The following is a 25,833-nucleotide window of genomic DNA, read 5'->3' as shown; positions in this document are numbered from 1 at the left end:
CCTCCTGCCACCCAGATGCACTGCTTCTTCTCAAAGATACTTGACACCTTAAACTCAACATTCTGAAGATGGAAATGTTTACCTGCAAGGCACTTTGTTGGACCCATCTGAAATCTACTTCCTCATTAACAAATAGCCCTTTACCACAAGTAAATCTTAACTAACCAGAAGAGGGAGAAACCTTTCCGTCAGAAGGAACAACAAAAACCTATTCAGAACAAAAATTTCCTCTTCAATTAAGCTTAAATGTCTCTGGACGAGTCTAAATCAAGAAATACAATAATTCTTTACCTGATTGGAAAACCTCATGCTCACGTTACGTTGATCCTTTAGTGGGACATAGCGCTGGACAGGATCAATGTCTTTAGGACTAATTAGTTCATCAGCTGAAAAAAAGAAGGGGAATGACATTATCGAAAATGCATTTGCATAACACTATAAACCAACTAGACTTTTAGAAAATACTCCAACAAGAGAAGAATATACATTTTTCTCAGTGTACATGAAACATCCTCCACCAGGATATACCACATACTAGGCCATAAAATAAGCCTCAATATATAGAAGAGGACTGAATCATAAAAAGTATATTGTCTGACCACAAGGGAATGGAATTAGGCATCAATAACAGAAAGAAATCTTATAAATTCACACATATGTAGAAATGAAAACATACTACTAAATAACTAATGGGTCAAATAATAAATCAAAAGGGAAATGAGAAAATATATTCTAATATACTTTCTGATGAGATGAATGAAAATAAAGACAAACACCAAAATCAATGGGATGTGGGTAAAACAATGCTCAGAGAAAAAATTATAACTATAAATTCCTATATTAAACAGAAGAAAAATCTCAAATCAATAACCTATTTTTCCACCTTAAGACAATGGATGAGACGGCTGGGCACAGTGGGTCATGCCTGTAATCCCAGCACTTTGGGAGGCCAAGGTGGGCGGATCACAAGGTCAGGAGTTTGAGACCAGCCTGGCCAACATGGTGAAACTCCATCTCTACTAAAAATACAAAAAAAAAAAATTAGCTGGGCATGGTTGTGTGTGCCTGTAATCCCAGCTACTCAGGAGGCTGAGGCAGGAGAATTGCTTGAACCCAGGAGGCGGAAGGTGCAGTGAGCCAAGATTGTGCCACTGTACTCCAGCCTGGGCAACAGAGAGAGACTCCATCTCAAAAAAAAATTAAAAAAAAAGACAGTGGATGAAAAAGAGCAAACTAAATCAAAAGCAACAGAAGGAAGGAAATAATAAAGATTAGAGTGGAAATTAATGAAACAGTATAGAAAAACAATACAGAATCAAGGAAATTAAAAGTAGTTTCTTAAAAAGCTCAATAAAACTTGCAAACCTTTAGCTAGATTGACCAAGAAAAGAAAGAAGACTCAAATTACTAAATCAAGAATTCAAGAAAGAAACATTACTACAGAACTAAAGGATTATAAGAGAATAATATCAACAAATACATGCCATCAAATTAGATAACCTAGATGAAATGGATGAATTATTCCCGGAAAGACACAAACTACCAAAACTGACTCAAGAAGGAATAGAAAATCTAAACAGCTTGGTAAAAAGTGCATAAAGTGATTGAAACTTTACACACACACACACACACACACACACACATGCATCCACACATAGTTCAGGACTAGATGGCGTCACTGGTGAATTCTACCAAGCAGTTAAAGAAAAATTACAACCAACCTTTCACAAACTGTGCCCCCCCCCACCCACAAAAAAAGAGGGAACACCTCCCAACTCATTCTAAGAGGTCAGTATTGTTCTAATACCAAAATCAAAGTATCACAAGAAAATTACAAAGCAAAATCTGTATGAATATAGACACAAAAATCCTCAACAAAATACTAGCAAACCAAATCCAGTAACATAAAGAAGGGATTACACATCATAACCAAGTAGAATCTATCCCACAAATGCAAGGATGGCTTAACATCACAAACTTAATTACTAATAGACCATATCAACAAAATAAAGGGGAAAACACTATGTGATCACTTCAACAGACTGAGAAAAAGCATTTGACAAAATTCAACATCCTTGAATAAAAAGCATTCAACAAAGTAGGAACAGAAGAAAATGTATTCAACCTAATAAAGGGAATCTATGAAAAAGCTACAGCTAATATCACACTCAATGGTAAAAGACTGAATGCTTTTCCCCCAAAGATCAGGAATAAGACAAGGATATCCACTCTCACCACTTCTATTCAACATTGAACTGGAGGTTCCAGCCAGGGAAATTGGGAAAGAAAAAGTAATAAAAAGTATCAGATTGGAAAGGACAAAGGCTATGGTAATTAACAGTGTGGCATTAGCATAAGCATAGAGACAGAAATAGAATACAGAGTCCAAAAATAAACCCTTGCACGTATAGTCAACTGATTTTTGACAGGGTGCCAAAACAATTCAGTAGGGAGAGAAAGGATTTTTCTTTGTTTTGTTTTGAGACTGAGTCTTGCTCTGTTGCTCAGGTGCAGTGCAGTGGCACAATCGCAACTTTCACCTCCCAAGTTCAAGCAATTCTGGTGCCTCAGTCTCCTGAGTAGCTGGGATTACAGGCATTTACCACCATGCCTGGTTAATTTTTGTGTTTTTTGTAGAGACAAGGTTTTGCCATGTTGGCCAGGCTGGTCTCAAACTCTTGGCCTCAAACCTCAGCCTCCAAAAGTGTTGGGATTACAGGTGTGAGCCACCATGCCCAGCCAAAAAGTTTTTTTATTGACAAATAGTGCTGAGACAATTGGATATTCAAATGCAAAAGAATGAAGCTGGACCTTTTCCTCACACCATATATAAAATCAACTCAAAATAGATCAAAGAGTTAAATGTAAGAGTTAAAACTATAAAACTGCTAGAAGACAATATAGAAGTAAGTCTTTGTGACTGATTTAGACAAAACTATGGCATCATAACAAAAGTGATAAAAGAAGTAAAGAGATAAATTGGATTTCATCAAAATTATAACTTTTTTGTGCCGCAAAAGATCCATCAAGAAAGTGAAATAACAGCCCAAAGAATGGTGAGAAAACATTCACAAATCAGATATCTTGTAAGGGATTTAAACCTAGAAGATATAAAGAATTCATAACAACATAATAATAAAAAGAAAAAACCCAATTAAAAAATAGCCACAGTGTCTATATGGGCTTTTCTCCAAAGGAGATATACAAATTACCAATAAGCGCATGAAAAAATGCACAACATTAGTCATTTGGGAAATGCTAATCAAAACCACAATGAGGTATCACTTCATGTCCATTAGGAAGGCTACAATTAAAAAAAGAAAATAAGTAAGAACAAGTGTTGGCAAAGATGTAGAGAAACAGAAACCCTCAAATAGTGTTGATGGGAAAGCAAAATGATACAGCAGCTTTGGAAAACAGTCTGGAAGTTGCTCAAAATGTTAAACGTAAGACTTAGCATAGACCCAGCAATTACATGCCTAGGTATACACCCAAGAGAAATGAAAAATATGTTAAACAATAATTTTATATAAAGTTTATAGCAGCATTATTCATAATAGCTAAGAAGTGCAAACAACCCAAATGTTCATCTCCTGATGAATGGGTAAATAAAATGTAATGTATATATACAATGGAATATTGTTCTGCCATAAAAAAGGAATGAATCGCTGAAACATGCTACAACATGGATGAACCTTGAAAATATTATGTTAAGCAAAAGAAGCCAGACACAAAGGTCCATTATCAGTTTCGAGTTACATGAAAGGTCCCAAATAGGCAAATCTATAGAATTAGAGAGTAGACTAGCCATTGCCTAGTGCTGGGGGAGAGGGTGAAGTGATGAGAAGGAAATGAGGAGTGACTACTACTGGGCATGAGGTTTTTTGGCAGGGAGATGATGAAAACATTGTAAAACTGATGGCAGTGATGGTTGCACAACTCTATAAATATACCAAAAATCACTGAATTGTAAACTTTAAATAGGTAAAATACATGGTATGTAAATCACATCTCAATAAAGCTATTTTAAAAATAATAGGAAAGAAGTCAGATTTCTTTCAGAAAAATCAGAAAAATAATAGGAAGGAAATCAGTTGGTTAAGAAATAATGTTTCCTGATACAAAATTCTAAAAGAGATTTCTGAGAAGGGGCGTTTTTTTATGGGGCACTGACCAACATGAAGGCAACGTCCTCAATTGCTGTTGCACTGTAAAAATGGAAGCCCTTTTAACATGGTAGTTCCTTATGGCAACTTTTGATAAAATCCTAGGGTATAACGAGGATGGAAATTTAGAGTGAGAGGCAGTGGGGAGGAAGGCACTAAGTCTGTGGTTCTCTGCTGTCTTCTGCTGTAACACACTTGAAGGATACCCATCAGCACCGGAGGCTCACTCACTACAGCAGGATTTCTCCATGGGCCTGGAAAAGAACATGCAGGGGAGGGGTGGTAGTGGTAGGAAAAGCCCCTGAAATGCAATTCTGCAAAACCTCCTTGGAGTGCAAGTTGTCAGTTACCTACACAAATTTACAGTGAGCGTATTTTCCAACCCAGCAAGTCCGCATCTGTAAAGTTATCTTAGTTATGCTCACACATGTGCAAGTTAATTGAACAAAAACAAAAACAAAAATCCAACTTCTAAAGTGAGTCGGCACACTTCTTCATTTTTACTGCATGTAAGCTATAAAACATGTTTATTTCATTCTTGATCTTTGGCTCTACACTGATCACTTTAAAAACAATACTATGCTGAGTTTTGTATAAATGTACCCATGTATAATATTTACTAAAAAGATTACAGTTCATTTTCCATAGCTTTTTATAAATTGCTTTTAGGTAGTGAATATGACAGAGCAAGGAACCAATGGTTATAAATTTCTTTGCAGTTTTAGGAATATTTCTATACTAGATTTCTATCCTGGGGTATCTTCCAGGCACATCTGCATTGTTATTTGAGACAAAATCACCAAAGGATTTTAGTAACTCTTGGAAGATCTTTTCAATAATAATTAAAGTAGTATTAACAGTAGAATAACAAGAAGAAGGAGGAAGAGCAGCAGCAGAGTCTGCCAGAGCCACCGCTGCCTCTGCAGCAGCAGCAATACCTACACAGTTATTAAGCTCCAGGCATTGTTTTAAGTATTTCACATATATTCATTCATTAATCCTCACAACAACCTTATCACTTTACAGATGATGAACCAGAGGCACCTGAGTGTTTAGGCAACTTCCTGGTGGTTGGTATAGAGCAAAGCTGAGACACAGTCAGTCGACTCCCAGAGTCTGGGCTCTTAATCACATACTAATCCTGCCCTTTAAGAACACTGACATTCTACATAACATAGGTGAAAATAATACCAGAAGGAGGATGAAATAAAAAAAACTATTTAGACATGTTACATTTTTCCTATCGAAATCAGGTTGCATATTACAAATGTTCTCCTTTCTCTCTGAAAAAAAAAATACACTTTTTCAAAATTTAAACCAAACCAATAAAAGCAGATATCGACATATAACTTTAATGTACTAATTTCAGTTTAGCTCATGATACAGGGTTGATTAGTACACTGATATTCTAGATAGGCAGTAAATTATTTCCGTATCTCAATTGTATGATCACTGAGATGTGAAAAAATTTCTAAAACCAACAAGTTTTCACTGTCATGCTATAGAAACTAAATTCTATCTTTATTACAGTATTTTGTTATTTATAAATAGTGACAGATAAATTAAGAAACCTTATATCCTTGTAAAGCATAAATGCTAATCTATTAAAATTGGTAAGAATCGAATGGTTAACCAAGTCTTCCAAAAGCTTATTTCTTTGCATTTCCTTCGTATTTCTCTCTTTGTGCCACACTTCATCTAGCCTGATGTTCCCACTTACACCACGTGCTCAGGTATAACCTCATAGACTGTATGCTTCTTATACATGATGCCCAGTACCTAGCAGAGCCACCAGCACCTAATAGGCACTCAATACACTTACTAAGCAGAATAATAAATTAGTGGGTTAGCAAATACAGAAACACTAATTGCCATAATCATTACTTTAATTTCCATAATGGTAAATGTGAGAAATATCATTAAAAGGTCAAGTTTATGGGCACATTTTTTTCCCCACTGCATTGATTTTTATCATTCAGGAGGCAAAAATAGAGGTCTTTACTGTGCCAATTCAATGAAACTGATTTTCTGGTGAAGAGTGACAATCCTGAAAGAACTTATATCCAACAAACTACAGAATACTTCAAATGAAAATAAAAGAACGAGGGTAAGAGATAATGGCTTTCTACATTTACAGTACAGCACCACACCTCCAAGATAATCAAGAATTTCTATAAAATGGAGATATCTGTCTTTAAATCCTTAGAAAATAGGAATTAAGTTAATTAATTTTTTTTTCACAGAAGGTTTATAAAATACACCCTGGGCTCACCCCAAGCAAAAACTGTCCAGTGTAAAAAGAAAATATTAAGAAAAATCTCTGTTTCTTTAATGAAATAATAATTTAAAGAAAACTTAACAGAGCAAGTATTTTTTATCATAACACAAAAATTACATAGGACATACTAAAATAGGCTCAGCAGATACTTACAGGGTAAAATTATGTACTTCAAAGCCTAGCTGATTCTCAGCTGTGGTGACACATATTAGTAACACATGTATTATGAAATGAGCTATTTGGAGAAAAAGAAAATGCAGATCCTTAACCTCATATTATACCAGAAAATTCCAAATATATGTGTGTGTGTGTGTGTGTGTGTGTGTGTGTGTGTGTGTATGCATTTTAGTCAACTGATTAACAAGGATGGACTTTCTAAAATTAAATGGTAAATTCCACAGCAAAAACTAAATAGGAAAACACTGGTAGATCTGAGTGTGTAAAGATTTTAACTTCTGCTCATGAAAATATAGCAAAAGCAAAATTTAAAGGCAAACAAACTAGGAAAATATCAGAGAGGTTTTATACACTTAATATATAAAACATTCATGTAGGCTGATAAGAAAAACCATAAAACCAAGATTAAATGGGCAAAAAAAATTACTAGACAATTCACAGAAGAGTGACTAAGAAATATGTTTCTAATAGTCAGAATATAAATGAAAACAAGACTCAATTTATTATCTTATTAGGTTAGCAATGTTTTTGTTTTTAATAGGAATATTTAATGCCACAGAGGTTACAGGTGACACAAGCACCCTGTAGACTCCTGAATAAATCAATAAACTCTGCTAGTCATGAGCTCTGTAACCTTGGGTGAGTTGTTAAACTCCTATGGGCCTTAGTTTCCTCACCTATGCCACATAGTACCCATCTCAGAGAGATGTTAGGAGGATTACTTAGGATGATGTTTCTAAGAGGCAGAGCACAGAATGTGACATATTTTAAGGCAGGCATTATATTAGTGTTTCTGAAAATCAGTGTGACAACATGTATGAAAAGCCCTCTCAGACTCTATTACTACTTTCATATTCAACTTTACTAATATATGTAAGGATGAGAATAATTTCTATGCAAATTTTCTAGCACTTGTACTAACTCAATAAAAACATTTTAGCTTTAAGAAAGTCAGTTATTGGCCAAGCGTGGTGGCTCATGCATGTAATCCCAGCACTTTGGGAGGCCAAGGCGGGCAGATTGCCTGAGCTCAGGAGTTCGAGACCAGCCTGGGCAACATGGTGAAACCCCGCCTCCAATAAAAATACAAAAAATTAGCTGGGCGTGGTGGTGAGCACCTGTAGCCCCAGCTACTTGGGAGGCGGCAGGAGGATTGCTTGAACCCTGGAGGCAGAGGTTGCAGTGAGCCGAGATAGTGCCACTGCACTTCAGCCTGGGCGACACAGCGAGACTCCATCTCCAAAAAAAAAAAAAAAGAAAGTCAGTTATTTATACATAAAGCTAAAGAAAGTCTTCCCAGGTGAAGCCTTTAAAGTAATACTACATGTGCTTCCCGATGTTTATAATGCCTGCTGCACAGAAATCCCACTTTAGGTCACTAGCCATCACATGGGTAACATGAGAAAGATAATGAAAATATTCTTGAAGTTTCCTGAAGTGCAACAACTGGGAAATCTCTTAGCAACCAACATGTAAAAATATACCTGTACACTCTTATCTATTCATTTTTATCTTGAACGGAGCAGTAAGAAAACCATGTACTATCCTGAAGAGTCAACTGCATTTGAAGACAACAGATCAAAGAAAATCAAGACCTCAGTTTCTTATGTCCTTATATACACTAGGGGACACTTGATGAATTATTTTAAGTTTAAAAAGCATTAGATTTCCAGGTTTACTCAGTAGCTTTTATATTTGAGATCAATTGGGCAAGAAATGTCATGAATAAAATCAAATGCAAAAGGACTTTTTTTGTTACATACACTGGAATTAGGAAGTGGTGTGTCAGAATAATTAGGTTGCCCTTAGAAAGAGAGAGAGAGAGACAGAGAGAAGTATTTCCTATAACTCTTGTTAGTGAGCTACTGGATATCCATAGTCACTATCAAAGAGTAGGCCTTTATAAATAGAAGCAGAGATCAACAAGTAGATGAATGGTAAAGTATGAACAGAAAGTGGAAGAACCATTTAAACATGTATTTGTCCCATAGTAAATGCTTTATGTGTATTTCCTTACCAGCTAATCCTTATAACATAAAAATAAAAAGTTAATGCTCACGGAAGTTAAGAAAACTCAGATCACACAGGTAGTAAGTGGCAGATTTTACATTCAAATACTGGACTGTCTGATTCCTAAGCTCATGATCCACAAACTCTTGACCTTTCACTACAGCACAGGAAAAATGTAAGAAAAGAAAAAAAAAAAAAAAAAAGGAAGAGAAGCTAGGGAGGGAGAAAGTAGAAGAAAAAGATGATAAAGTCAGAGAAATATCCGTAACCCCATGGTTACAAGTTTGCTGGGTGTTAATAATCATTTAAAATATAATTTCTACAGGAAAAATAAATTGGCTTCCAAACAGTCACTTACCAAAGAACTTTGGGAACCCAAGAAATTAACTTGGGAACTTCGTATATACATAACACTTTGGATATTTTAAAGTACTTCTATATCTATTTTATCACTTTAAAAGTAGCTTGGAAAATAAAATAGAAAGGAGAGAGTGAAAGAGACCCTCCAACCCCCTCAAATGACAACTATCAGTAAGAATGAAAGGGACAAATTTCATTTATTCATTAGTGAATTCCATCAATTAGTTCTCCATTGGGTAACGTTAATACATGCCACATCTTTTATTGTATATATAAAAGGGTATGTGTAAAATAAAACCGTGCATTTCACACACACACACACACACACACACAAAAGTAGCTTGTTAGTGTTCCAAGGAAATTAAATAATACCCCTCCCCAAAAGAAAAAGATCCTGCCAGGCATGGTAATCTGTGGCCATAGTCCCAGCTACTCAGGAGGCTGAGGTAGGAGGATCACTTGAGCCCAGGAGTTTGGGACTCCATTGAGCTATGATGGTACCACTGCACTCCAGCCTAGGTGACAGAGTGAAACTCTCTTGTCTCTTAAAAAAAATTCTGTTGTGAGATTCAAGCAAATTTTCTTTAACCTGAGTATTCTGGGAGTTTGTGTATGTTGGAGAGAAACTTGTAGTTAACTAAAATTGCTTAATATTTAAGTTTACCAAGAGAATATATCTTGTTTTAACCATTAATGTTTATTAATGTTTTCAAAATATCCACCCTAAAAAATTATTGTATTCACCTGCCTTAAATTATACAATACGTAAAGTTCTAATCTTTAATGAGCTGGGATAATGTAGTAGTACCTGAATGAAGATCATCGCTATGAATGTCTGATGTACAGGATAAGAAAAGTTAGTTGCATATATGGAAAAGACAAGCTGAAGTCTAGAAGTCAGTTTTTTTTTTTTTTTTTTTTTGAGATGGAGTCTTGCTCTGTCACCCAGGCTGGAGTGCAGTGGCATGATCTTGGCTCACTGCAACCTCCGCCTCCCAGGTTCAAGCGATTCTCCTGCCTCAGCCTCCTGAGTAATTGGGACTACAGGTGTGTGCCATCATGGCTGGCTAATTTTTTGTATTTTTAGTAGAGATGGGGTTTCACTGTGTTAGCCAGGATAGTCTTGATCTCCTGACCTCATGATCCGCCTGCCTCAGCCTTCCAAAGTGTTGGGATTACAGGCATGAGCCACCACACTTGGCCCTAGAAGTCAGATTTTTAAAAGCTGATATGTTAGTATCTCTTTTTAGGACATAGTGAATAAGAACATATATTAAAGTTATATAATGGCCTTTATAATGGTTATCTAATGGTTTTAGAGTAATGTTATCATTAACTTTATATTTCTTTAGTTTTCTGAATCTCAAAAAAAAATTCAATTCAAACATCAAGATTTTCAAGCAATTTTTTGAGACAGGGTCTCACTCTATTGCCCAGGCTACAGTGCAGTGGTGCAATCATGGCTCACCACAACCTTGACCTCCAGGGCTCAGGTGATCCTCTGGCCTCAGCCTCCTGAGTAGCTGGGACTACAGCCATGCACCATCATGGCTGGCGGGCAGAGCTCAGGAGTTCGAGACTAGCCTGGGTAACATGGTGAAACCCCATCTCTACTAAAAATACAAAAAATTAGCCGGGCGTGGCGGCATGCACCTGTAGTCCCATCTACTAGCGAGGCTAGTCGCGAACTCCTGGGCTCAAGCCATCTGCCTGCCTCAGCCTCCCCAAATGCTGGGACACAGGCGTGAGCCACTGCACCCAGCCTCAAGTGATTTTTAATGCAATAAATACAATCATGTGATGATGCATAAAGATGTCCCATAAGATTACAATACTGTATCTTCACGTATAGACATCTTCACGTATAAACATTTTCTATGTTTAAATATGTTAGGTACACAGATACTTACCATTGTGTTACAATTGTCCACAGTACTCAGTATAGTAACATGTTCTACAAGTTTATAGTCTAGGAGCAATAGGCTATATCATATAGGCTAGGTAGGTCGTAGGCTAAAAATCACCTAATGACACAATTCTCAGAATGTAGCCCTACCATTAAGCAATGAATGACTGTACTTTAAAGGTTATTTACTTTTGCAAATAGCTCAAAAAGGTACTCTGCTTTCTTTAGACTGGTCTTACACGAATGGTTTCTAAACTTTCAAATTTGAATAACAGTTGAAGGTATAACTAATGACCATTTTATTCTAAGACACGTCAAATATATCTTAAGATATGTCTTATGGGGTTTAAAGTGTACATGTTTATAATATATTTACCAGCTATATAGAAAATATTGATTTTCTAAAAGTATAAATTTTATAAGAGAAAAGGAAATACTGTGAATAATTAACTTATTTTTTAAGAGCACAGTGGGGACTTCAGGACTTGGTTCAGGAAATAGCATACTGTGTCTTTTCTTTAACAATTGAATAGAAGTCACAGAGTTTTGTTATATAATTATTTACTTAGGCATACATAAAGCAAAATATTATTAGACTTCACTGAGATACAAACTGGCCTGAATTAGTGAAAGTCATATACTATATTTTTAAAGATTCACTGTTATATTATTTTCATGTAAAAATAGTAACCACAATTAGCTGCCCACAAAATGTTGTCAAGCAGAGATCCAACTGAGGCTCCTTTAATGAATAAAGACTTTTTAAGTAAATTTGTATCTGGAATCTTAATGAAAATCCATAGAAGTCTGATGGTTCTTAGGGCTAGTATACAACAGTTAAGAGCAACTAAATGATTCAATCTTCTGAGATGTTATTCGTCTTAACCAGTGGGTTGTTAACCAGATAACACAAAGCTAGGCTAGACTACTAATGAATATGCAATATTTCTTTTTTTCAGCTGGAGATATGTATGTGGTTTCATAGTATGCAAAATACCTTCTTCATGTTCTCACTGCCTTTTCAGAAGATCAGCAGGGAAAAGAGAAACTGACTTTCTTTAACGGCAGCTCTGCAGTATTTCTTCTTCTTTTTGGTCGTGAAACAGAAATGGAGGCATGACCTGTACTACTTCTGTTCACTCTGGTCTTAATATGAGAAAATACTATCTTCACTCAAGACCTGTCTACATTCAACACATTTATTACAGAAAGTTCAATGCTTTTTTACTGATACTATTGTCAATCTTTTTCTTTTTTTAAAGCTCAATTTGCTTATGTAGGGTGTAGTCAATTCCACCTTCTCAATTCACTAGCCTTGTCAATTTTATCTAGAGGCTTTGCTCAAACAACATTCTTTCTAGTTGTACTAAACCCAGGCTTGATACATGGCAAAAAGCAGGATAAAGAAGGTTTTAATTTCATATCCCAGATCCCAGGTGCCAGTTTTTAGCCTCAGAATCACAGAAAAAAATTCCTCATGCTCATTTGTAATTTCCAAATATAGAACATAAAAACCTATAATTCTAATGTTAAAATTCTTATCCTTACATAAGTTAACTAGTACTCTACTAAAATATGTTTTACTTAACTGTAACAACAAAGCTTCTTTGTAATTATGCCAGTAAGACGGAAATAACATTCTAACCAGAGATAACCTTCCCAACTTGGGTTGATTCTAAGAAAACGATTTCATGTGTTGATCGAATCGTCGGCGCTGTCAGGGCGGGTGCTGAAGAAGACCACTGGCCTTGTGGGATTGGCTGTGTGTAATACTCCACATGAGAGGCTAAGAATATTGTACACAAAGATTCTTGATGTTCTTGAGGAAATCCCTAAAAATGCAGCATATAGAAAGTATACAGAACAGATTACAAATGAGAAGCTGGCTATGGTTAAAGCGGAACCAGATGTTAAAAAATTAGAAGACCAACTTCAAGGCAGTCAATTAGAAGAGGTGATTCTTTAGGCTGAACATGAACTAAATCTGGCAAGAAAAATGAGGGAGTGGAAACCATGGGAGCCATTAGTGGAAGAGCCTCCTGCCGATCAGTGGAAATGGCCAATATAATTATTAAGTGACTTTGGTGTGTTGATGGGAAACTGATGTAATTAAATATTCTGCTATATTAAGGGCGTGTTCATATTACTGACATTTTATAATCAAGAAAAGTGACATAGAAAATATGTAGGAGAGTGTTAAAATTGGTGATTATGGTAATATGGTCATGTGAATCCATTTTTGATTTATAAAGTATTCACACAGGTTATTTCAAAGATGATATTTCTATGAACAGAGAGGTCATGGGAAGATTTGAAAATTATTAAAGAAAAATTCCTACAGATCTTCAATGCAGAGACCATAATCAAAAAGTAAAGTTTCTTTAGTAGTATGTTCAATACATCATTTAATTTTTCAAGTTATCCTGAAGAAGAAAAGGTCCTTAACTATTATAGTCTAAACAAATTTATAGATCACTGTTTGAGGTAAATAATAAGAGTGAATATTTTCAAATGTGATAAAATAGCACAAGTGGCTGGTGATAAAATTTGAAATTATGGTTAACCTCAGCTGTGATCTTATGTATGTAAAGCAAAATTTAAATATATAATTATAGGTTGATTACAAAATCCATAATGTCATTTTATTTTAGTCATTATTTGAATTATACCATTTACTCTGTTTTCTGATAGTTTTAATTTTATTATATTTTGTTGTTACTATATTATATTTGAAAACCTTCAAATTAGAATATATTGTACAGTTGAAGAAACTGACTTGGTACTTAAAAGAAAGATTTCCCATTGCACAGAGGTTATTGGAGAAACTTTTCCTTTTGTTGCATTTGTGGAAGTTAGTTTTCTGGCCCGTGGCCTTTAATTTTCTTAATCAACCTAATTACATCAGGATAGAGGTAGAGTTTCTGTAAAAGAGACATTAAGAGTTCCTGAAATTTATATCTGGCATACGGATAGGCTTATATTCAAAACATCTTAGTCATACGACTATAAATTAAAAGCAGAGCCACTAAAAAAAAAAAAAAAAAGAAAAAAGAAAAAAGAAAACTATTTCATGTGTCTTTCCCCCCCCCCGCTTTGGAAATTCTAAAAGCAAAGCCTATAAATAATATCAACACCTTGTCAAAAAGCTGTCCCTTTAAAGGAGGAAGAAAATGTTTCTTCATGTTCTTAAATTAGCATTAGGTATATATGGAGACCCAGAAAATATAGTTAGGAAAGGAGCAAACTGAAAACAGCGTTAACTTAGTTTTCACTTATTTGGTTAGCTTCTGCCTGTTCTTACATATCATTTTATGTAAAGCTCAAATTGGAAATCTGTCCTGTGAAATATTCTTCCCTAATGGAATATTTTTTTAAAAACCGAAGATGATTACTCTTATGGCACAAATTTATTAGCATTTATGCAGTAATGCTAGAAACAACAAAAATCATAACAGTATTTTATACAGTAGGCAGTTCTTTTAGTGCAGGTACAGTATTTACAGTTAGCCTATTTCAAAATATTTTGTCATAAAGGAATTCTGACTCTAAAGTGATAGCCTTTTTGATGTAAATGCTAACAACATTTAAAATTTGAACAAGGAAATTTGCAGGAAGAATGCATAATGCTTTTTCTGTGTTTATCAAATTTGTCTTCATTTCAAAGTGTCCAAGAGTGCTATGATTCAGTTCAAGTTGTAGGAGAAGATGAAATATAATTCTTCAAAGAATAATGAATAATGGTCCTATTAAACCTCCAACTAAAATTGCCAATATATATTTATTGGAAAGAAAAGAACTTTGAGATGACCAATACATTTTGGCAAGTGGTCGGTCTACTAAAGGTATGACCAAGCATGACTGTTACTGTTTTCTTAAGTCAGAATTTTTAATATATCATATAAAAGTAACTCAAAGTTTCTATAATCTTCTGCAGAAAACCTATATAGTAAGCCAAATGCAGCCCCCTAAATGATCACAAATGGTACCCATACCTATTTCGCTTTCTTTCCAGAAACTGTCCATCATCATTCAGTGAAATAGATATATTAATATACCACTAGATACTAGGAAACTCCCTAAAGACCTCTTAAGACCATGAAACACCACCCAAATCCAACATAAACACCAGCAAAGGCATATTTATTTCTAATAGCTTATAACAAGGAAAAAAATACCATTCCCAATCTTCTCCACTTACCCAGGAGTTTTGCGATGATATAAAGTGCTTGTCCCCAAAGAAACAGTTTTCCATCACGGCCACAGTTGCTAGGAAATCGTTTTTGACTACCAGGGTTATTTTTTTCATATTCTACAAAGTCAGCTGGCACATAATAGTACTTTGGTACAACAGGATATCCTATGGAGTTTAAAAATAAGTATTTAAAATATAACAAATCTGTATTAGTCCATTCTCATGCTACTAATAAAGATATACCCAAGACTGCGTAATTTATAAAGGAAAGAGTTTTAATGGCCTCACAGTTCCACATGGCTGGGGAGGCCTCACAATCATGGTGGAAGGCGAAGGAAGAGCAAAGGTACGTTTTATATGGTGGCAGGCAAGAGGGCTTATGCATTTACAAAACCATCAGATCTCCTGAGACTTATTCACTACTATGAGAACAGTATGGGGGAAACTGCCCCCCATGATTCAATTATCTCCACCTGGCCCCACCCTTGACACATGGGAATTACTATAATTCAAGCTGAGCTTTGGGTGGGGATACAGCCGAACCATATCAAAATTACTGTCTTTCCCAAAATTTCCCTTCAAGACACTGTAATGATTAGAAAGCAGGGAGAGAGAATTCTTATACAGGAGGCAACAGATTTGATAAGCTATAGAAAGCTGGATATTCTGGTTCCTTTCAGATATTGCCAGTGAAAATCATGGAGAAAAAAAATGACTTAAAACACTAATTCAACAGCAGATTGTTATGCTTTGGCTAACAATGAGTACATAATCTCCCTCAACAACATTTAATACCTTTAAATGAATCAACAAATACACAGTATGCAAATATTGAGAGCCACAGAGGAAGCTATTTTTAATAGGATTATTCTGTAGAAGCTTCACAAATGAGATACTGTGTAATCTTAAATGAAGAATTATAACTCTGAGCCATTGCTAGAGCAAAGAAATCCCCATTTAAACATTAAGCCCATTATCTACCATTCAATATCACCGAAGAGAAAAAGCCATCTCCCCCGTGACCATTTAAAAATGGGTTGGTAGGAACTAAAATTATTATTTAATAGTAGAATCTTTGTGGATGATATAATGGGAAAATAATCAACAATCTATGTAGGATGCTACAGGAGACTTTTTGCAATATTAGCCCACAGTAAACTTAATTTTTCTAATGAAATTGCACAGATTTCCCTAAAATTTTGCTTCCTTACATATCAATCAACAATATTTGTGTCTAAAATCAGTAAGAAGGTCTATGATATACAGATAATACTTCAAACATCACTCTCTGAACATGATGAAGCCTGAAGTGAGGTACATTAAACTACTACATCTCAATGCATCAAAGATCTAATACTAAATATTAAAAGATCTGCTTCAAAGGATTTCAAATATTACATGCATTACAAAACTTAATACATTATTTCTCACATTGGACAAGTGATTATTTGTAGCATAAAGACAAAGATAACTTTTAAAAATTAATATTCACTTTGAAATCAATGTTTATCCATAAACATTTCACAACTTTTAACATTACAAGCATGTTAGTGAGCATATAATATTAAGTATTTACTCTGAGATATCTGTGGAAAACCCCAAAGAATATCATAAATTTCATGTGAGATAGGAATGGGGCTCAGTGCTGTGATTGTCAATACTTTAAAGCCCCAAAGACATCTAGAACATCTCATTTGGAATTCCTTTGAAAATTGGTTTTCCAGTTATACAGAAAATTCAGCTATGTTTTTTGAGGGTCCCTGCTGGTGTTTGACTGAAACAATATACCCTTACTCCTAAGACTGGGCCTTCTGACCATTTCTAAAATATTAAATCCATCCTTTAGCACCATGGCAGATGTTCAAAATACAATGCTAAGGACCCTAGAAAAAACTCCAAAGAGGGGGCCAGAATATTCTCGGCAATTCTAGTGCCTTTAGACAAGAGCAGAACCTCTCCAGGTAGCCCTCCGCAGGAGGGGCACTCACCTGACTATAGCATTTTTGGTGACCTGGATAAAAACTAGTCACTTTCTATACAGAGTAATGGAGTTACATAGTAAATAACAGATGGAGGAACTCAGTCCACCTGACAAACTATTTTGGAATGACTATTGCCATGTCCACCTAGATTCAACTCCATCTTTGTCTTGCTTAATCTTCTTTCTGATTTCATATCAGGGATCATTCATTTTTTTTCAATTTAATACAAATTATTGTTTTTTACAAAGGACTCACTTATACATTTCAAATAAACATTCAGGAAATGTTGGTAGGAAGAATTTCTTAAAAAAACAACTATACCTTCTGTGGTATGATGAAGTACTGGAGTCAAAAGATCCTGATATTCCTGTACTTGCTTAGGATTGCCTCTAAAAACTCCTAAAATATAAAATATAAAATCCAATAGCAGCTGAGCTTAATAAGGATCTCAAAAATTTTACCTTAGAAAAAATATATTAGCCCAGTTACAATTATTTTGGTAATTTTCTATGCCAATGGTAAAATTAAAGTGGAAAAAAAATGCAAATCTGTGTGATATTTTTCCAAGAAATTGGTTTTAGAAAGTCATGTTAGCATTTAGAATTGAAAACTGAATTTTAATTGAATTTTCCCTATTCCTAAGTATAAATGTTACAGACATTCACATTATCATGGATTACAGTATTAATGATTTCTACTAATAAAAATTTTTCTTTGTAAATATGAACAAAATATATATGCTATCATTTTTTAAATGCTTCCAAGTGTTTTTTTAATTCTTTAAATGATTTAGCATTCACTCAGAAAGCAAAAGAGTAGTATATACAAATGCAGGGCAATTAACATCACTGAAGCGCAGTCTATTTTTCTAGCTGAAAAGAGTCATAATTTATTTCTGCTCTTCTTTAAACCACTTAAATCCTACAGCTTAAATTTCAGGAAAAAGCTTGCTTAAATTTCAGGAAAAAGCTTACTTACCATCAATCATCATATAAAGGAAAAATATGGGAAATTCACATTCAATGCCATCAAATAGCTAAAACAGAAAATAAAACATTAAATTTTACACTAACAATTAAATTATTATTATTATTTTGAGACAAGATCTCACTCTGTGGCCCAGGCTGGAGTGCAGTGGCACAATCACGGCTCTCTGCAGCCTTGCCCTCCTGGGCTCAAGGGATCCTTTTTCCTGCCTCAGCCTCCCAAGTGGGAGGGCTGGGACTATAGACACAAACCACTATATCTGGCTATCTCTGTCTCTCTTTCTTTCTTTCTTTCTTCTTTCTTTTCTTTCTTTCCCTCCCTCCCTCCCTCTCTCTCCCTCTCTCTCTTTCTCTCTCTCTCTCTCTCTTTCTCTCTCCTCTCTCTCTCTCTTTCTCTCTTTCTCTCTTTCTTTCTTCTCAGAGATGTGGTCTCCTCCCTGTGTTGCCCAGGCTGGTCAAACCCCTGGCCTCAAGAGATCCTCTTATCTTGGCCTCCCAAAGTGCTGGGATTACAGGAATTACAGGCATGAACCACTGTGCCCAGCCACTAACAATTAAATTAGAAGAACTATAGTTAGGCGATATGTCAAAGATTTGTTTATAGCAATAAAGTTGAACTGATTTTGTAAGCAGTTTCCTTGTCCTTTTTTTAAAAAAATTTTTCCTCAGGTCTTATTATTCAAAAGCTCACTCATTCAGTCCATCAAACTGCAGTCCTTCAATAAATATTTACTGAATACTTACTAATGCCTGGAACCAACTAGACAGAGAGCTACTAAGACAAAAGACAGAGAACTTGCCTCAGAGGCTCACAGCCTAATAGGGAGGCCAGCATGTAAATAAACAACTACTATGCAGTAGGAAATATCTACACATGGTATGTCAGGCTCATAGGGAGTGGAACACCTGAGTCTGCCTTGGAATCAGGGAATGTTTACAGGAAAGGAGATGTTTCAGCTAACGCTGGATGGACTTCACTGGGGAGATGAGCTAAGGTAACTCAAGGCAAAGGAAGTAACAGTTACAAACCACAGATTCACAGAATCACAAAGTATGTTAAAGAATCTACCAGCAATTCAGTATTTCTGGAATAAGCAAGGACGAAGTAGTGAAAACTGAAACCCAACAGATGGGCCAGGACAGCCAGATCGGGAAGGGCCTTGCAGGTCATGCTAAGTAGCTAAGACTTTGGTCTGGAAATAAAAGAGAACCACAGGTGAATACTCAGCAGGATCAGATTTACTCATTATATTTACTTGCTAGACTGAGCAGCTGGTAATACTGAAGAGAGTTGTAGGGCAAAAAACAGGACCAGCTGGAATTCTGCTGGAGCAAAATCCAAAGAGAAAAGATGACAACCTAAACTGAGCTTTCTCAACTTCAGCACTACTGACATTGTGGCCAAATAATTCTTTGTTGTTGGGCTGTCCTGTGTGGTGCAGGAATGTTTAGTAGCATCCCTAGTATCCACCTTCCAGATGTCAGTAGTACCTACTATATTGTGATAACCCAAAATGTCTGCAGACATTGTCAAATGTCTCCTGGAGGGCAAAATCGCCCCAGATCCACTAGCCTAAACCAGGGAGTAATAGAGAGGAAAAAACAGAATTTTAGGATTTTTAGGAGGCTAAATCTGCCAGCCTTGGTGATTGACAAAAGTAGATGGGTGAGAAGGAAGTGCCTAGAATGACTCTCAGGTATAGGGCTTGGGCACAGGAGTGGAAGCTGAATACAGGCAAACTGTAAGACATCTAAGCGAGGATGTTCACAAGGCAGCTGCATACAGGGGGTGGGCACTTGAGGAGAGGTATGAGTTAGGGATGGAGATCTGTGGTTAATAGCTATAGCTGAAGCTAAGAGTTCACAGCCAGAATGAAGAGAGCTAGGGCTGTGGATGGACCCTAGGAGAACAGCAAGGTTTAAGAGGGGGCAGAAGAGGAGGAACCTGCAAAGGAGACTAAGAAGTAAGTGAGAGAAGTGGAGAATAAAGAAAGGGGTCACAGCCAATGGAGAATGTTCCAACAAACAAGACTCAGCAAAGACACTCAAATGCCAAGTTCTGTGAAACGAGATCAGAAAAGCATCCACTCCGACTCAGTAATGTAAATGGATTGAAGCCAGCACAGCTACTGGGGAGTGCTCAGAAGTAAGGCAGTTTGTAAGGGGAAAGAGTAAGCGGGATGTAAACAAGGAGACACCAAGTAGAGGTCATGCTTTTCAGATGTGTGGCACCAAGAGAAAGAGGATGGAAGTGGACAGGGAAAGGGCTGAGGAAGGGTTTCGTTTGGTTTCTTAATGATAAACATCAATGTGCTTAATGACGAAAAAAGCTAATTTAAGTTGGGGAAACAAGACAGAGAAGTAGAAATGGAGATGAGGAGAAAAAAGAAAGAGAAATAGATATCCTTTTATCACAGAAGAAAACAAGTGAAGGTGTCAAGAAAGTAAAAGAGAATAAGATGGGGTATACACAGGATGGGTTAGCCTTAGAACAGAGAGCTCCTTCTGTGAGGCAAGAGAGATGGAGGTAAGCATGGATGAAGGAAAGACACAGTGGAGGAGACCATGCAGAAATGAAAGGCTATCAAGTAGAAAATAAAAAGGAAAGTCTGCAAACTTGAGTACAAACAGGAAAAAGCTGGAAAAGCTTTCATGGGGAGTTCCTGGCAGAGTCAGATAGCAGGACTGACAAGAACCGACAGCAATGATGAGGCTGAACCAAGAAAGATCTCCTGACTGTGGGGCAGCTCCTACCCACAGTGCTGTGGCTTTCCTTGGTGGTGCTCAGCAGAAGGTGCAGAAAGCTTGCTGGCAGATCCAAAGCAAGAAAGCTTGCTGGACAGATCCAAAGTTGGAAGCGTGCGAGGTGGTAGTTAGTTGCAGGTGGTCCAATTCAAATGTAAGTGCTGTAAATATTGGCACAGAAAATGTATTAAATAGGAAAGAAACATTTGAAGGTGTTTAAGAGATAAATGGATCTTTTGGCCCAACCTAACAGATTGTAACACTGCCAACACTGCTAAAATTTCAAAAGTGCACACAATAAAATGGTTTCCAAGTGATAGTCAACTGTGAAATTAAATAAAGCTGGATGTGGTGGTGTATGCCTGTAGTCTGAGCTACTTGGGAGGCTGAGGCAGGAGAATCACTTGAGCCCTGGAGTTCCAGTCCAGCCTGGGCAACATAGGGGGATCTGGTCTCTATTTAAAAAAAAAAAAAAAGAAGTTAAATAAAATGATAAATAGTTTGTCTAGTTTTTCTGCAAAAGTGTATGATAAATTTTAAAATAGTATGTTAATTGCCAAACAACTTAAAAGGTATAATGTTGCCTACATATTTTCTACATACAGATTCCTAGGGACCTTACCTACCTTCAGTGAGTGAGCCAATTATGCCCATGAATACAAAATACCTTTCAGCCGGGCACAGTGGCTCACGCTTGTAATCCCAGCACTTTGGGAGGCCTAGGAGGGCAGATCACTTGGTCAGGAGTTCAAGACCAGCCTGGCCAACATGGTGAAACCCCATCTCTACTAAAAACACAAAAAAATTAGCTGGGCTGGGCATTGTGGCATGTGCCTGTAATCCCAGCTACTCAGGAAGCTGAGGCAGGAGAATTGCTTGAACCCAGGAGGTGGAGGTTACAGTGAGCTGAGATCATGCCACTGCTCTCCAGCCTGGGCAACAGAGCAAGACTCCATCTCAAAAGGAAAGAAACAAAAAACCAAAATACCTTTCAATACACTACATTAAAGCAAAGTCCTCAGCAATGTGCATGACTTCTTACTTTTTTGGGGTGCTGTTTTCTAGATGGCTTAAAAGCAGCTAGTATAAAACTACATATAGTGGTATATGTGTTTTGAAATACAAAATATTTTAAAACTAAACATTTAGAGGACTATATTTTAAAAGAAAGTGTCTAAATGAAACAGATAAGGGAAGATGGAATGGCCTATCAGTTTTAATAAAATAATTTGCTTAATAGATTGAAAGGAATATTACAAACAGATATTTAATATTATATAAGACAAATAGTATGGATCAGGCAAACATAGGACTGAAAATGCAATAGAAAAATTATTCACCCAATAAATGAACATGGCCCATTATCGGTAAATACCTCACTGGTAATAAGAGCTAACACTTACTGAGCATTCACTATGTGCCAAGCACTATTCTAAGCACTTTTATGTAAGTTATTTAATTGTCATAAGAACCTCATGATATAGGTACTATTATTATTTTACAAATGAAAAAATTAAACACAGAGAGAGATTAATTAACTGGCCCAGGGCCACATAGCTAGTAAGTAGCAGAGCCAGAATTCAAACCCAATGGTCAGTCTCCTGAATCTGTGCTTTTGATTGCTCTGATATGCGATTACCATGGAATATTTTTTAATACCTTAATTTCAGCTGGCTTGTAGTAGCATCTGTTGGGATCTTCCAATGATGTTCTATACCCGTCTCTCAAGAAACGTTTAAATCCATATTTTCCTTTTAATTTTCTAACCACTTTATCAAGTGTCTGGCTAAAAAGAACTTCATCATCCAGGGCAAATGCAGGATAACTGATGCAGGGGAGCAGGGCAGCATCTGTATTCTGGAGGCAATGAGAAAGAGAGACTGTGAGTGTCCACACCGATGTGATCAACACAGCCCAAGGAGAATGATAGAGATGAAAAGCCAGTGAGGTTATGCAGTCAAAAGTGAGCAAGCTCTGCTCCCAGGATCAGACAGATGTTTCTATGGCATGTTCCAGGAAACCTTACAGAGGAGATAAAACTTTATTTGTTGATAGTATTTTCAAGATTCAATGGGCTCAAATGTCAAAATATTAATTAAAATGGTGCACAAAAATTTAATAGTTGTCACAACTTAGTTTTTCACAACAATTTGCTTATAATAATGAAAAAGAGGAAACAACCTAAATGTCCAACAATTAGTTGAGTAAATTAGCAACTATTAAAATTTATATTGTAGAAATCTGTTTACTGGTATGGGGCAGTATCCAATATCCATTCACAGAGCTAGGTTATCAATCAATATAAAAAGTACTCTTATAGCTTTGTAAAATAAAAATATTATATATGTCTAAAAATAAGTGAAAACATATATACCCAAATGTTGTCAAGATTGTATTAGAGTAGTGGCATGAGTGGGTATTATATTATTTGCTTATTTGGGGAGCTTTTTTTTTTTAATGATAATCTTACATTACTTACACAAAAGAGTTGTTTTGAATAACTAAATTATTCCACTTTGGGTGTTTTCTAAATAACAGAACCACAAATAGTCCCTAGAAAATTCTGCAATCAGGTAGGATAAGCATACAGAAGTCCATCAGGCAAGGGGAAAAAGTGAATTGAATGAGAGAACAGAAATAAGGAATGGAAGGTTATTTTATCCAAAAGATATATACACTATGAAAAATATTTTTCTAATATACCATGGCAAAAAAATAATTCACGTTGGCCTAATGTTGCTACTCCCCCAAAAGAAAAGTCTATTTTTCTATTCTCCTGCAAAAGATTCAAAGGCCAAAGCAGCCGTGTCCACAACTCTTGTCCACTTCCTAAGACCTCCCCAGGCCAGAGGAGTAAGGGGCAATATCTATCATGTCCTCTTATCCCTTCTGGATGACCACTAACATTTTAGAGTACTTTATTGGAAATTAAGATAAAACTACATAGAAATCATAAATAATAGTTCATGTTAAATTTATCATTATTAAATGTCTCACATGTGATCTTGATTCTCTGGGTAACAGCGAGCACAAAGTTTGCCTGTTGCGATTGTGAGCATCGAGATCCACAAATATAACTGACCACGAACAGCCCTGGAGAGAGAAAAAGAAAAACATTTCCTAAATTAAGAAAAAAGACTTGTAGACCTTTGGCATTTTGACTGCGAAAACTTCACAAAAATACTGACATTGTCTGCATCTTGAGTGTGGAGTTCCAGAAGATTTAAATTTTGTTTGTACTTTCAATATTTCTCAAATATCCTGCAATAAACATTAATTTTATAATCATAAAAATGTTATTTTTGTTTTCCCTAGTTTTCCTTGACTTTCTTATAAATCAAAATGTACTGATTACAAGATAGCCAATATATTAGTGACATTTATTTTAATGAAAATACAATTAGTTTAGCTAACATGACAAAGAATGAGAATGCAGATTCATAAAATACGAGTTGTACATTCCTCATAAATAAAGACTATATGATCAAACTAAACAAATTTAGATACAATCTAGATGAATGTAAAAGAATACTGGATTAAAATATGAAGACAGGAGAATCTCAAATAACAACAAAGCAACTAATCTGAACAAATATTCACCACATCAGGCACTATGCTTTATGTGTCACATGGATTGTCTCATTTAATATCCGTATGTAGATATTGTTTTCCCTATTTTACTGAAAAGGACATTAAGACTTACTTTAACAGAGTAAAGTTTCAAAATCAAGTCTCTGACACAGAGGCCCATTCTTTAAACACTAGATTATACAATTCCCCCATATACGTATATATGCACACACACATATATATATATTTCAAGTTAAAAAAAAAAGCTTGAATAAAACAAATAGGTGTAACAGAAAATCTTAACCTATCTGCTAACCAGTTTAAAACTAGTGCATTCCATATTCAACAGCTTTACTGGGGAGCTAAATATTTGAAATCACATAGAACTGGATGGGAATAAGGAGAATACTCAGAAAAATACATGGGGAAAGGGAGAAGAGAATTATAAATTTCATGTTACTTTAATACTATTTTCTGAAGCTCATCCCAATTCTCACCAACTTCACAGATGCATTCAAACTGAAACAAAAATATCTCCAACCAATCACCTAGACTGAACTTCAAAATCTAGCAGCACCAGACCCCATATCCAGATGTCAGATTCACTAGAGGTGTTTTTTTCCTAGTAGCCCATGTTTGTACATGAAAATTAGCTCATAAAATAGAATGATTTCTCATTCAGAATATCATTTTAAAATCTTTTTAAAATCTGACAAGTAAATTAATAAATGAACAGTGATTCGGTGAGGCTGTCTCTCAACCACCAGATGAATGGTAAACTATCCTTTCTGTCACTCCGGAGTTCCAACCTCCCATCTCTACTGGTTCAGCAGCAGCTGCCGCTGGCAAGGTACTGTGCACTCTGCTTTCAGGAAAACAAACAAGATCAAATTTGACCTGTGCTCTCAAGGAGCTGACCCAGGCAACAGTCCTGAACAAGATTATTAAGAAAACAAAAAGGCAGCATACCACAACACATGACTTAGTTTCACCAAAGTTAGTGGTTTAAGGGGGAGAAGAAAATTATAAAACAAGTCCCCAGGGAAGTTGGGGCACTTCATAGAGAAGGTGAGGACCATAGCTAGGCTCTGAATTTTGGTGAAATGGGAGCAAGTAGGGTAGTTAGAACAAAACAGCAGAGAAATAAATGGATATAATATGTTAGGAGCCTATGAATACACAAAAAATAGGAGCTATAATTTATCTTTAGGCCAAGAATTAATAAAGTTAATTGCATACCAAACTATCTGCCTGCAATTAAATTTTCAAAAGATACAACCTAAGTAGGATAATTTATAAATAATGAAGTGAAATGGCAAATTTGGCAATTCTCTATGTTACTTGATTAATGTAAACAGCCAACTTCTATTTTCTGGCCGTAAATAAATGGCTTATTTGTCTAAATTCATCAAAGTATTTATTCAGCTCTCAATTTTTCTCTGCCAACCTAAGATATATGCC

At 35.8% G+C, this 25,833-nt stretch overlaps 1 protein-coding gene and 1 pseudogene across 15 annotated transcripts in view; one reads left to right on the top strand and one right to left on the bottom strand.

The window, feature by feature from the left end:
• PHKB (phosphorylase kinase regulatory subunit beta) overlaps positions 1-25,833 on the bottom strand; it is a 240,879-nt gene that overhangs the window by 89,508 nt on the left and 125,538 nt on the right. For 12 of the 15 annotated variants that reach the window (XM_063797099.1, XM_009430740.5, XM_063797100.1 and 9 more), the window contains 6 exons: positions 23,800-23,895; positions 22,462-22,659; positions 18,050-18,107; positions 17,393-17,470; positions 15,096-15,254; positions 292-386 (listed from right to left, as the gene is read on the bottom strand). In XM_063797099.1, the coding sequence (XP_063653169.1) occupies positions 292-386; positions 15,096-15,254; positions 17,393-17,470; positions 18,050-18,107; positions 22,462-22,659; positions 23,800-23,895 (684 nt within the window). The remainder of the gene's footprint in view (positions 1-291; positions 387-15,095; positions 15,255-17,392; positions 17,471-18,049; positions 18,108-22,461; positions 22,660-23,799; positions 23,896-25,833) is intronic. The other 3 variants (XM_016929788.3, XM_063797102.1, XM_063797101.1) reach the window with 1 other exon arrangement.
• Positions 4,179-13,044, top strand: LOC104002610 (NADH dehydrogenase [ubiquinone] 1 alpha subcomplex subunit 5-like; annotated as a pseudogene).

The sequence above is a fragment of the Pan troglodytes genome, chromosome 18 (assembly GCF_028858775.2).
Source record: "Pan troglodytes isolate AG18354 chromosome 18, NHGRI_mPanTro3-v2.0_pri, whole genome shotgun sequence".
Taxonomy (NCBI): Eukaryota; Metazoa; Chordata; class Mammalia; order Primates; family Hominidae; genus Pan; species Pan troglodytes.
Note: the sequence above shows the minus strand (reverse complement) of the source record. Positions and strands in the feature narration are given on the sequence as shown.